Genomic DNA, 12420 nt, shown 5'->3' on the forward strand with positions numbered 1-12420 from the left:
TGCCAAGTTGCCAACAATAAGGAAAATCTTAGAGAAACTGCCAATTCAATGTTAGAGTGTTAATTTTAATTAAAATTTTAAAATCCTGACCTGAAAATTCAAAACACAGATGCATATCAGTCAAGTTTAAAAAACAAAAGAAAAAGCCAAGAAAACCAATCTCAGGCTTATTCAGCGTTCGATGATGCTACTTCCTTGCAGTACACACAGAAAACTGAATTTTATGTATAACCCAAGTCAAAGTACTTTCGATTTTTAAATATTTGATGACTTCAGAATACTACATTAGCTCCTAACTTTAGATGTTAGACTCACCTTTGTAATATTGATTAAAAATTATTTAATATTTTGAGAAGTAAACCAATTTTTACATATATGAAAATAATGCCATTCTGTATACTCTTTATGCCTATAAAATACTTTCAAATCTTTATTAACTAATTTCTTATATACGTTTTGGTGTTTACATTATTGTTAAGATAGAGAGACCTATAGGAAACTAACATTCTCTGAATATCTAAATCACGAGCATTCTCCTGGGTGCTTTGACGAATATGTCATTTAAAAATAACATTAAATGAAGTTTTTTTTAACACCTTTTTAAGATTTGATCTACCAGCCATAACAACTAAATACTGGTATATAGCAACATTACAGAAGTTAGCCTAAGCTAAAACCCATAGCGTCTTTATAATCAGGTAAAGGAAAGAAGAAAAATGAACAAAAAAAAAAAAAAAAAGACTACAATATTATATAAAGATTTTAAAAACAAATGCCACCTGACTGGGCCACAGATATTCACATCATTGACTTTGACTGCAGTTTCATATTTAGTGAAGGGCACTTATAAGTAGAGGGCTCATAAGCGCCGTAAGGCACCCAGTACAATGGCATAGATGTGGCAGATACTCAATAAAATAATTTTAACTTCTGTTGATATGTTGATATCTTTGTTTTTGTTCATTTATCAACCTAGTACAGATCAGCCAATAGGTAGCATGGCATCTGTAAAACTTCTGAGGTCCCATCTGAGCTTAATGTTCTCTGAAGTCCTCCATAATTTATTGCCTATTCTAACAAACATTTAGTATAATCCACAACCTTATATTGTTAATCATCTTTCTTTGCTTATGGGTTGACTGTCACATAAATGGGCCTATGTAGCTTATATATTCACAGCTGTAGTAATATCTAACATAATTTCTTAAGAGGTAGCTAACAACTGTTTGCTATAAATCTGAAGTTTCATACGATTATGTCTTATCAACTACATTCTGGCCAAAGAATTACATGTTTTCGCTGAAACTCTGTTGATTCTCCATTACTTACAGAATAATGGCCAAATTCCTTTGTATGGAATTCAAAGCCCTAGACTCTGGCACTATGTTAGACTTTCATCCTCAACCTACATTCTGGCCACTACCACCCAGCATTTGCCAAACTCTCGCTATACTTTTGTATCTCCAGACATCTACTGGTCTGGTTCTTTCTGCAATTCCCGATGGCACACTCCCGTTCCTTCTGTGAAGCTCACCCCACTGCCTCTTCTGTGAAGCGCTCCCAGAACCCATCACCACTTCTGCCCCCACCGACTCAAACCCTCGTGGGAGACAAATCCTTCTAATTGTTTGGCAGCCACTTTTATCAAAACATTTTTCTCCTTTAATAGAAGGAGATCATTATTAGTCTGCCTTCCCTTTTATGAAACTTCCTCAGATTCTATTATTATTATTATTAATTATTATTATTATTGTTATTGTTGTTATTATTATTATTCTGCTTTCTCATCTGTGAAACTTTCTCAGCCTTCCATATCCCCAACCCTCTCTCTGGTCTGTAATTCTACTCTAGCACATAACACAGCACCCTGGAATTATTTACCTTAATAAGCACTGACCTTATTAGACCCTGTGGGCTCCCTGAGGATACCATCTCATTCCTCATGGTAGGCCCAGGGCCTAGCTATACTTGATACACAGTAGGTGTGCAATACACGTTATTAAATTAATAAACAAAACACAATTGCTTTCTGCCAAATCAGAAAAACCTGCTACTGAGCATGCCTCCTTAGCAATCCAGCAGAACCCTTACTCTTTGGCAATGAGATACCAGCAAAAAAAGTGGACTCCAGTAAACTAGGGCGACTGAAGGAACTGAGGGTGCCGCTTGGGAGGGAGGCAGGATTCCAGCAAGGGCAAAGACAGGCCCTTTAAACACCGAACAATTTTGTCACATTAACTTCAGGACGCTTATTTACTTCGCCATGACAGACGCCATAAGGAAGGCTTTGCTAACTAACATTCAGCTCTGCAATAATCATCACATCTGTAAAGTGACACCTCAGTGTCCATTTCACATAGGCATGTCCTTAGAGAACGAGTGACTGGGAATATAACAGCTACATGTACTCTTACCAATTAACTGCATGAAAAGATTTTATACATACAATTTTTAACAAAAGGAACGCAAACCAGAATTAATGTGGCATGGCGTTAAAAAATTACTGCATTCTAACATGCTTAATCTGTACCACAAGAAAATACATATCTGTACACATGTATATTCCAGCATAATCTTTTCGTGTAGGTGTTCTTGGTTTCATTTCTGGGTGCTATGACTCAGCAACAGCAAAATGACGAGACTACACTATAAAGTCTACTGTAGATATTGGAAGACTCACGGAGTACAATTAATTCAGCAAAGACTTGCTCAAATGCCAGGAGATACAGAAGACGTAACTATGCATCATGTAACATCACTACTCTCAGGCAAAAATTTAAGCTTACAGCCTAAAATAAAGCTTTTTGCTACCATACGCTCAGAGAAAGCAAAATGGAAAGTAAAAGCAAAAAAATAAGTAAGGAAATCACTAAACTGGTCTTAAAAGGAAAAACATTATGTAATGATGACTAACTGGTGGTTCTATTTTCTACAAAAAAACCATGATTTTCAATAAACTTAAGCACTATTTCCACTGACCCCTTGGAGTTAAAAAAAAAAAAAAAATTAACAAAATGTTCTCCAAGCTATAAACATTTTAAGAACCAAAAACTACTTTAAAGGAAAAATAAACATGACTACATTTGACATCTTAAAAACTTTCATTTCATAACAGTTAAATGCTATAGACATCTAAAATTATTGGTTGTGCTTAACATGTGCAACATTGTTTATAAAAGTTTTTACTGCTCTTGGCCAGTTTTCTCCCAGGGAAAAACACCTACACTTAGTAGTACCATAGGAAATTGCTATCTTTATATTAAAAAAAGAAATTTACCAGTGAAAATGTGGCATAAAGGTTTCCCTTGGCTGAAAAGTGTATCTTCTCTCCTAAGTCAGAGGCTTCCTAGACTCTCTTCTTAATGGAAATGTTAATTTGAGTAATGAATGTGAGAGCACACACATATTCCATAGATGCTATCTCTTACTCATTTTTTTAAGGTTTGAGAAAATCTCTTCATGACCCAATTTCAAATAGTGGTTCTATCACATTTGTGTTTTTGACTGTAAGCTGCCTTGTTTTCAGAATGTAAGCAGGAATCAGACTACAAACTCATCCTGCTAAAATTTTTCAAAAATAATTCGTTAGTAAAAATTATTTATTTGAGGGGCACGGGGTAGCTCAGTCAGTTAAGCATCTGACTCTTGATTTTGGCTCAGGTCATGATCTCACAGTTCGTGGGTTCGAGCCCCATGTCAGGCTCCACGCTGACAGCATGGAGCCTGCCTGGGATTCTCTCTCTGCCCCTCCCCTGCTTGTGTGCTCTCTCTCTCTCCCAAAAATAAATACATAGGGATGCCTGGGTGGCTCAGTCAGTTAAGCATCCAACTCTTGATTTCGGCTCAGGTCATGATCTCATGGTTTGTGAGTTTGAGTCCCATACTGGGCTCCATGCTGAGCCTACTTGGGATTCTCTCTCTCTGTCCCTCCCCCTGCTCTTTCTCTCTCTCTCTCTCTCAAAATAAATAAATAAACTTTAAAAGTATACACATATACATATATGTACATGTATATGTATATGAGCGTGTATATATATGTATATATATATATAAATGTTTAAAAATAAATTAAAAAATGATGATGATTTGATGGCATTTCCTTAAAACAAACAGAAAAAATTATTTATCTTGCATGCTACTGAAGGTTTCTTTACCTGCAGATGGCTGGGAAACATTCTTGAAGACCTTTCTTTTTAACTAAAGATCCTTCAAGGCAGTACATAATGATGTCCATAACCTTTATAGAAAAGATACATATGTAAAGTTAATTTCAAATACTTAATTTTCCAAAATTTAAATTATTCACTTAGGCCTCATTTGCATGAAAATTCTAGACAGTTTGATCGCAATATTTACTTTAAAACTACACTATATTTACTAAAGCTACAGGAGATTTACTTTATACTATCAACTATTCTTTCTCCTACCTGTAAAAAAACAAAAGAAAGAACAGTAAAAGGTAGAAACAAGACTTGTTGACTTCAAAGGCGATTCAGATTTATCTACAATACGGGTAGCTTTTATTCAAACACACTACATGTATTGTTTGATTCATAATGGAAGGCATTAAAGAGGACATACTCTTCTAAGAATTACTCCAACATAGACTACTTCCCTGTGACTGGTAAGCGTACACAACGATTATTTTGATTTGTTAACGAAATTTGAATAAGGTCCTGTGAAATGGTACAAAAGCTAATTCGTTTAATCGTCTCTCTTTCGTTTTGAGATGCTGGAAATAAAAATGCTGATTTCTATACTGCACTGACCTATCTGATTTAGGCTGTTGCTGCCACATTTACAGCAGGATATTCTTACCTCTACGAGAAGATCCACAACATCTGTGGGCATCTTTTCAATAAGAATCTCAATGACTCTCAGAACTTCCCCTTTAGCTCGTGCAAGAGCTGTTGTGTGCACGCTCTGCTGTGACTGGGTATTTGCTGCAAGAGCTGTGTGTCTGTGCACCTGTGGAAACAGTTCCGTGCTGTAGGTATGATTGACGCTCCACTCAGTTCTGCATTCCCAGCCACTAGTTTGTTTTTCACTTGTTAATACAGTAGGGGAAAAAGGAGAATCAACAGAAACAAACCTCTTGGGGTGGGTCAGAAAACACTTGATTGCAAAAGAAAAGTATTTAGTACAGTAAAAGCTCAACGAGCATTCTCTGATAAACTTCGGTAAGTTCCCGGGTATTATATGAGACCTTAAGACAACATTACCATGACATTTCTCCAAAGACAGACTGAAGGTCTGTGAATTTGGTAGATCTGGTGCTGAGGTGGACAGGAGTTAGAAGATACCAGCAAGCAAAAGACAGGAGACTTGCTCTCAAGTAATAATAAATGATGCTTATACAACACTTCCGGTCTAACAGGCATCATTGTAAGTGTCGTATTTCCCATATAAAGTGTTGTATTTCCCATATACCTCCAAAAACAACAGGCACTGTAAAGAATGTAAGTCCAATGTGATTTTTCTTCCCATACAGACTGTAAGTCTTCATCATTCAGAGGAGGAAGAACAGTGTTGGGCGCTGGGCCAGCCATGGAGGAGTGGGCATGAGGACAGGGGAGGGGTCAGTAATAACAGTGAGAAGAACTTCAGGATTTTACTCCAAAACTCTAAGCAAAGTGGTAAACTTATTTTTACAAAGTAGTAAATGTTAACTATTACATTGAAATAGACACTAAGAACGTGGGAGTCAACTGGCAATTCGTAAAGCATTAACATTAAAATATTTTAAAAAATACCTTTTCTAACCAAATGCTGGAGTACAGTAAATCCAAGGTGTGGCTATTCTAACAGTTCATTTAAAAATACTCATATATGGGGGTGCTTGGGTGGCTCGGTCAGTTAAGCATCTGACTCTTGGTTTCAGCTCAGGTCATGATGTCAGTTTGAGCCCCGCATCAGGTTCTGTATTGACAGCGTGGAGCCTGCTTGGGATTCTGTCTCCCTTTCTTTCTGTCCCTCCCCCACTCATGCACCCGCGTTCTCTCTCTCAAAATAAATAAATAAACTTAAAAAATATTCATAAGGAAATGGTGAAAATTAATTTCAAAAACACAATTAACATAAATACTTATTTACTCTTTAAAGAGGCAGTTTTATGCCTGGCATTTATAGGACTTGTGTATGTGGTCAGACTGATGTAAGGTTTATTCAATATTCTCAATATTACTACCTATGCATATTCAACTGATACAAAAACTGGTAAAAAAAATTCCGTGGCTAATAAATCTGTTCATTCATACATATACTTCATATAAATATATAATATCTATAAATTATAAAAATATTACACATGCATATTTTAAATACAGTGTAATCTCACTTTACACGCTTAGAAAAAACACACAGCCTTACTCTACATATTTTAGGTATGAATTCAAAGTCCCATCACTTCATATAAACCGATACAACTGGCTATTAGGACCTTCCTTCCTCCTTTCTAGTTACCTTCACGTCACAAGTATTTGCTGCATGCCTATTAAGGATGGCTCTGGGGCAGACACAGGCCCGGTAGGCTTCAGGTTATCAGGGCAGACTCAGAGGTATTTATTTAGTATTTTAAAAATTCATCATAGCTACAGGAAAAACAACTCAGACAGAGCTCATACCCCACGGACACCAACTCTGCACATTATTCATGCTGAAATGGAATAAACCTTTAAAAAAAATATAGGAGCTGATCACCCTTTCCTTGTTCTCCCACTACTAAGACCCATAGGAAAGATCCTATAATTGGCTCATTGTTCTATACTAGTTTTTCAGTTAGATGTGGGCAATTAGTTAGAACACTAAGAACGTGGGAATCAATCGGCATTCAAGTCTTTATCTGCGACATGTAATAGGAAAAACCATTAGCAAGTTTATGACTTACATTTTTGTTTACAGTTGAAGAGCCACTGTTAAATAAGTTAAGTTTTGATTACAGGCAGGAATTTATACTTGTAAAATATGAATGCCTATAGCATATTTTAATTAGAATCAGCCTGCGATATTTCAGATTGAAAAATTAATTTCAAATATTTGCAAGTGAGTTAACTTTGAGAACAGAAATGAATACAAAAGCGCAGGTAATGAAGGCATTGCCGTGGTAATCGCTGTGCAGGCACACAGGTTTGTATCTATTCATTTCAGCACGAGATTATTAGCTTGCGTTGTTCTAGAACAAACTGGAAAGATTATTCGTGGATATGGACCCTCAGCTCACAAGGTCTAATAATTCCTCTAAGTGAGAAGGTGGAGCACCCAGAGAGGCTCCCTCACCTCTTTGGCGATAGTTGTGATGAAGGCGGGTGGTCTGGCAGTGGCAATGAGCGAGAGGGCGTGCCTCGCAGAGCGGGCGGAGTCAGCAGCCGGGCTAAGAGGCAGCCCCATTGTGATGCTAAACAGGGATCAGAAAAAAAGGAAAAGAGAAAAGAAGCATTAGAAATATAGACTGAAAAGATTAGACACAGCTTATAATGTCAGTTCAAGGTCAATGGGAGCACTCAAACAGTTAGAATATAATGGACTTGCAACAATGAGCAGTGATTAGGAGTCAGGGTGTTCTGGCATCAAATACAAAATCGAATAATTAACCGTGAAGATTGAAAACAGTATGTGCATCTGTCCAAAGTGTTAAAAACGCCTTGTTAACAAATTATCAAGAACTAGTACTGAACGCACATCCCAAAGCTCAGGATAAGGCAAGAAAGAAGACTGAGCTGGGCATTTTCAGTTTTTTTGCTAAAAAAAAAAAGTGAAAGGTAATAATTTGTTTGTAAGGCCACATAAAAAGGCTTCATTTAAGGACGTGTATCTGAAAGGAAGCAAAATTCACTTCTGTCCATAGACTTCTCAAAAGAACTGAAAATCGCAAAATTATTTTTAGTTTTTATAATTATTTTTAGTTTGAAATAACCTCAGTACTGTTAATTTACCTCATGGTCAATACTTTTAGAACCAATCTACTAGTCAGCACGTTCTGCCAATGGTTATTTTGTATTGATGCAAAAATTATATTAATGGATACTTATTTTCTCTCTATAAAGATCATAGGCATGGCATTGTCCAGGCTATATATAAGCATATATACATGATGAAATAAATCTTTCCAAGCTGTGAGACTATTCTCATAGGATAGTGATATTATATTCCTTTGCCAACCCTAAAACCTAAATATGACTTCTGTTGTAAGCTTCCTGTACATTTTACAGGGACTACTGTGAAAACTAGTTAAGACTTTTTATTAAAATGTGGGATGTGATCCACACATCAGCTGTACACAAGGGGCATTTTGCTACTCAGTAAGAGATGCATCATAGTTTCTCCCTCTAGTTAAATAAATTCGACACTTAAATACCCATAAGAAATTATAGGAAGATTTTTCCTGCTCCAATTAAATAAGTATGCATGTTTCATGTGTAAACTGAATTGTGTTTACTAAAAATTCTTAAAGAGTTTACCAATATTTCTATGATTAGTCTAAGAATCATTATTTTAACTTTTAGATGAAAATAAGTATGCGTTAGGCATTCCGATCACTGTTAACAGAAAGGTAAACTGATTATAAAGAATTCTGCTTATAATTTTTTTGTGACTGCTACATTGCTTAAATCTTTGACTGAACATCTAATGGTCTCCAGTCTTTTTTCCAAGCTGAGGGTAGATACAAAGCAGGATCTCAGAGAGGAGGGTGGACAGCATTCCTTTGATGTTTACCACTACAAAGAGATGTGAGCAGATGTACACGCATATAGCGCGCATGTGCAAGAAACAGGAAGCCAGCCAGGGCGAACATATCACCTCCAAAGACGATCCTGACATCCTAGGTACTTGGTAGGGGCTGGAAAGAGGCGCTTAACAGTAAAGCAGGGCGGGGTAGGTGGCCAGTTTCTTTTCTGGATTAAACTTTACTATTGAGAATTCCAGAAAAGAAATGTTCACCGTGTGAGCACTGTTGGCCTGGATTGCTTAATAATTATTGTAACGTTTAGATCACATTTTTTTTTTTTAATTTTTTTTTCAACGTTTATTTTATTTTTGGGACAGAGAGAGACAGAGCATGAACGGGGGAGGAGCAGAGAGAGAGGGAGACACAGAATCGGAAACAGGCTCCAGGCTCCGAGCCATCAGCCCAGAGCCTGACGCGGGGCTCGAACTCCCGGACTGCGAGATCGTGACCTGGCTGAAGTCGGACGCTTAACCGACTGCGCCACCCAGGCGCCCCACGTTTAGATCACATTTTAAGAAATTCAAAAGCTAATTACACCTTCTAGATTCTGTATGATGTTTCTTTCGCCAATACAAAAAGGTGTTGATACTATCAAAAGGCTGAAACCAACAAAACTGGTATGTTAACTAAATAATTCTGAGCAAACCTAACTCAAATTTCCTAAGATCAATAAAATCACAGAATGTTGGGAGTTGGAAAAGATCCCCAGGCAACAACCCCTGCCCTGCCGTCAGCCGTGGGGAAAGGATGTCTGTCTCCTGGGGAGCCTGGCCCATGTCTGGAAGGCACGGCAGGGAGGAAGAACTGGAAGTGGAACGTGAGGTCTAGGTTTGAAATTGAACTTTCCTACACTATGTCCTCATGCATCTGCCCAGGAAGGGGGTGGTATCAGCATTTTGTGAAGGGGAAGTTGGGTCCAGAGCTCAGTGAGGAGCCAAGGTAGTAGTGTGATGTCTTTCAGGACAGGGACCTTTGGAGAAAATAAAGGGGGGAGGGGCTTGACCATACTGTGGTTAACTGGATTGATGAACTGGTCACATGACCAAACTCTGCGACTTTGGATGAACGGCTAGACTGCACCCCTGAGTGGGGTTTCCAGTGGTATGTGGTAACACGTGGACTTCAGCTCTGTTCTTTTCAACGTCAATCACAATTTAAATGAAGATACGCACAGTTATCAACTGGTGTGGACAGGTTGTAATGGAAAGCAACTGTACTAAATGGCAGAAATGGGATTCAAACAGTCCTCAAAAAGATCAAATTGAGCTGAAGATAGAAGTCTTATGTGTGGTACAAATGACCCAACGTTACAGGAATGGGAAGACCAAGCTTACGGAGCTGCGGTAAGGGTTGCGAGTGAAGCACAGATACATATGTTAATGAGGGGGCTGCCTAATGGGCTCCATTGTATCAAGGGAAACATGGTGATAGACAACCTGTTGCCCCTGCTGAACTTCGTGGTTCTGGCTGCCTGTCTGCCATCCCTGTGGCGGTACCGCCTCCTTAGTGGCTAAGGGATGGGATCTGCCTTCTGCAGGCCAAGTGTCAGAGGACCCTTCCGGAATACATACAGAAGAGTCCCGTCTATTCCCAGCTGTGTGCTGTTGTGACCTCTTGCGGTTGGAAACCAGAGTTCTACTCACACAAACAGGATCCCACCAGACTCACCACCCGCTGCTCTTCCAGCCCTTCTCTGTGCCCTCTGCAGAAAAGTTTAGTGGGAAGCCAAGAAGAGAGGGAAGGAAGGGAGAAAGAGAAGGGGAGAATGGGAATGAATGGCTATGCATGTGTGTGTTCACCTGAGGATGACCAGTGACGAGTGGATACCGTACCCCTAACCTTATGCTGTGCTCTTTGGCCACCCTGGACTGAGTAAGCACAAGGTATGTAGAATGGGCCTATTAGAGGACCCACTTCACAAGGCTGTTGAGAAGATTAAGTGCGCAGGCGGATAGAAAAACCTCCAGCCAAGCCTCTCACCTATATCATACATACAATAGATGTTTCCTCTGGCCCAAGATGACTCTCACAAGCAGAAACAAAGTGAAAAGAAAATGAGATGAACTAACAGCAGGTCACTGGTTTCAAGTTAAAGGCCTAGTCCCATATCACCCTTAACCCATCTCGGCAAATGACCTTGTGCATTTGGGGAAATCGGCAAACTTCTTGTGGTAGGAAAAGTGGTCAAGTTCGGGGTCTGGAAGAGAAGCTGTAGGGTAATAGGTAAGGAAGCTAACCAAAGACCCATACGACTACTGCCCGTGATTTCAGCAGAAGCGGGGACATCCCACGATGTGCACAGGCGTCGATGTGTGCATTTGAGCGATTCCCACCATCAGTGTCTGACGGCCTAAGTGCAGGACGTCACATTGTGGACACATCTGTTGTTCTGAGGTCAAGGTTCTGCACAGGTTCTGAGGTCAAGGTTCTGCTGTTCTGAGGTCAAGGTTCTGCACAGGTTCAGCATAGCCACAGTGCACAGGATGGAAGGTTTCACGTGTGAGAACAGAGAGGAGTGGCCAAGGCATAGGGGAAGAAGACAAACCTTTTCTCTCCTCTGTAGTCCACTTAATGCCCCACTGCCAGAGTAATCTTCCAAAAGTACTAACTTTATTTCATGGTTAACCTGCTTAAAAACCTCACTGGGTCCCAGTGCTTCTAAGAAAAATCTTAAACTCCTTGGCTTGAGGTCCTGAGTCCTCCATAATCTAGTTTCACTAACTCATAACTCAGTCTTTTCAACACCCATGCTCCTGAGGCCAGGATAATTTCCAAGTCCGTCCCTAGAATTCCATTTCTTTTCTGACTATAGTATGTGGCTTATGCTTCTCCACTACCCTCTCCCCATTGGCACACTCTCCTCCCTCCCTTCTGTTCAATTCTTGCTCAAGCCTGCGTGCTGGTCTGCAATTGCTAGAGCATTCAATTACAATCTAGTGAAACAAAAACACCCAACGACAAAACCCATTTATTCTAGGCTCTTAGCACTGAATCTGATTCTGCCAGGCATTATGAATTACTTTTGTATTGTGAACTCTGTGCAGATAGGTACCATGCCTTCTAATCCTGTGCATCCCCCCAAAGTGCCTAGTGCAGCCCTTGGACATCGTGGTAGCTCAAGAGTTACGTGCTAAATGAAGTTACCCGGAAAATCCGGCAGGAAAAAAAATCACTTAAGCCAGTTATTTGGCTGAACTGACCAGGCAATGAAGTCAAAGTAATTGATCTGGTAGTCCCAACAGACGAAGTCTAATTCTACATGTAGTTATCTTGAAAGTCAAAGGTGCACTGTGTATGTGATATATTTTAATGTGGGATTCTAACTGAATGAAGAAGGATCATACTCTCAGGGTCTGAAATTAAAGGGGTGTCTGCCTTATTCTGGAATCTGTACGTGAACACAGAACTCACTCTTTTCATCTGATTCTGCTTATCTGGCTGTTATGCAGATCATTTGTTATTTAGGTTTATAAGATGGGTCTTTAGTTTAAAAATATGAGATGACATACTCTCTATTTTACTCAGCACTTTGGTGTACACATCCCATGTGAAATACCAGAGATGATAGATACTGTAAATAAAAATCATGAATAGAAAAATAGTTCACTCAGGCTGAGCTCATTCCTTACATGACTGCTCATTAATCCTGTTCTAACCCTTACTCCATTGTGGTAAAAGCATTTTAAAAGTTACAT

The 12420-nt window shown here is 39.1% G+C and overlaps 1 protein-coding gene across 3 annotated transcripts in view; it reads right to left on the reverse strand.

Moving 5' to 3' along the window:
- Positions 1-12420, reverse strand: part of WDR7 (WD repeat domain 7) — a 361817-nt gene that overhangs the window by 94393 nt on the left and 255004 nt on the right. For all 3 annotated transcript variants that reach the window (XM_030292358.2, XM_030292360.2, XM_030292357.2), the window contains 3 exons: positions 7276-7393; positions 4819-4968; positions 4155-4237 (listed from right to left, as the gene is read on the reverse strand). In XM_030292358.2, the coding sequence (XP_030148218.1) occupies positions 4155-4237; positions 4819-4968; positions 7276-7393 (351 nt within the window). The remainder of the gene's footprint in view (positions 1-4154; positions 4238-4818; positions 4969-7275; positions 7394-12420) is intronic.

The sequence above is a fragment of the Lynx canadensis genome, chromosome D3, assembly GCF_007474595.2.
Source record: "Lynx canadensis isolate LIC74 chromosome D3, mLynCan4.pri.v2, whole genome shotgun sequence".
Taxonomy (NCBI): Eukaryota; Metazoa; Chordata; class Mammalia; order Carnivora; family Felidae; genus Lynx; species Lynx canadensis.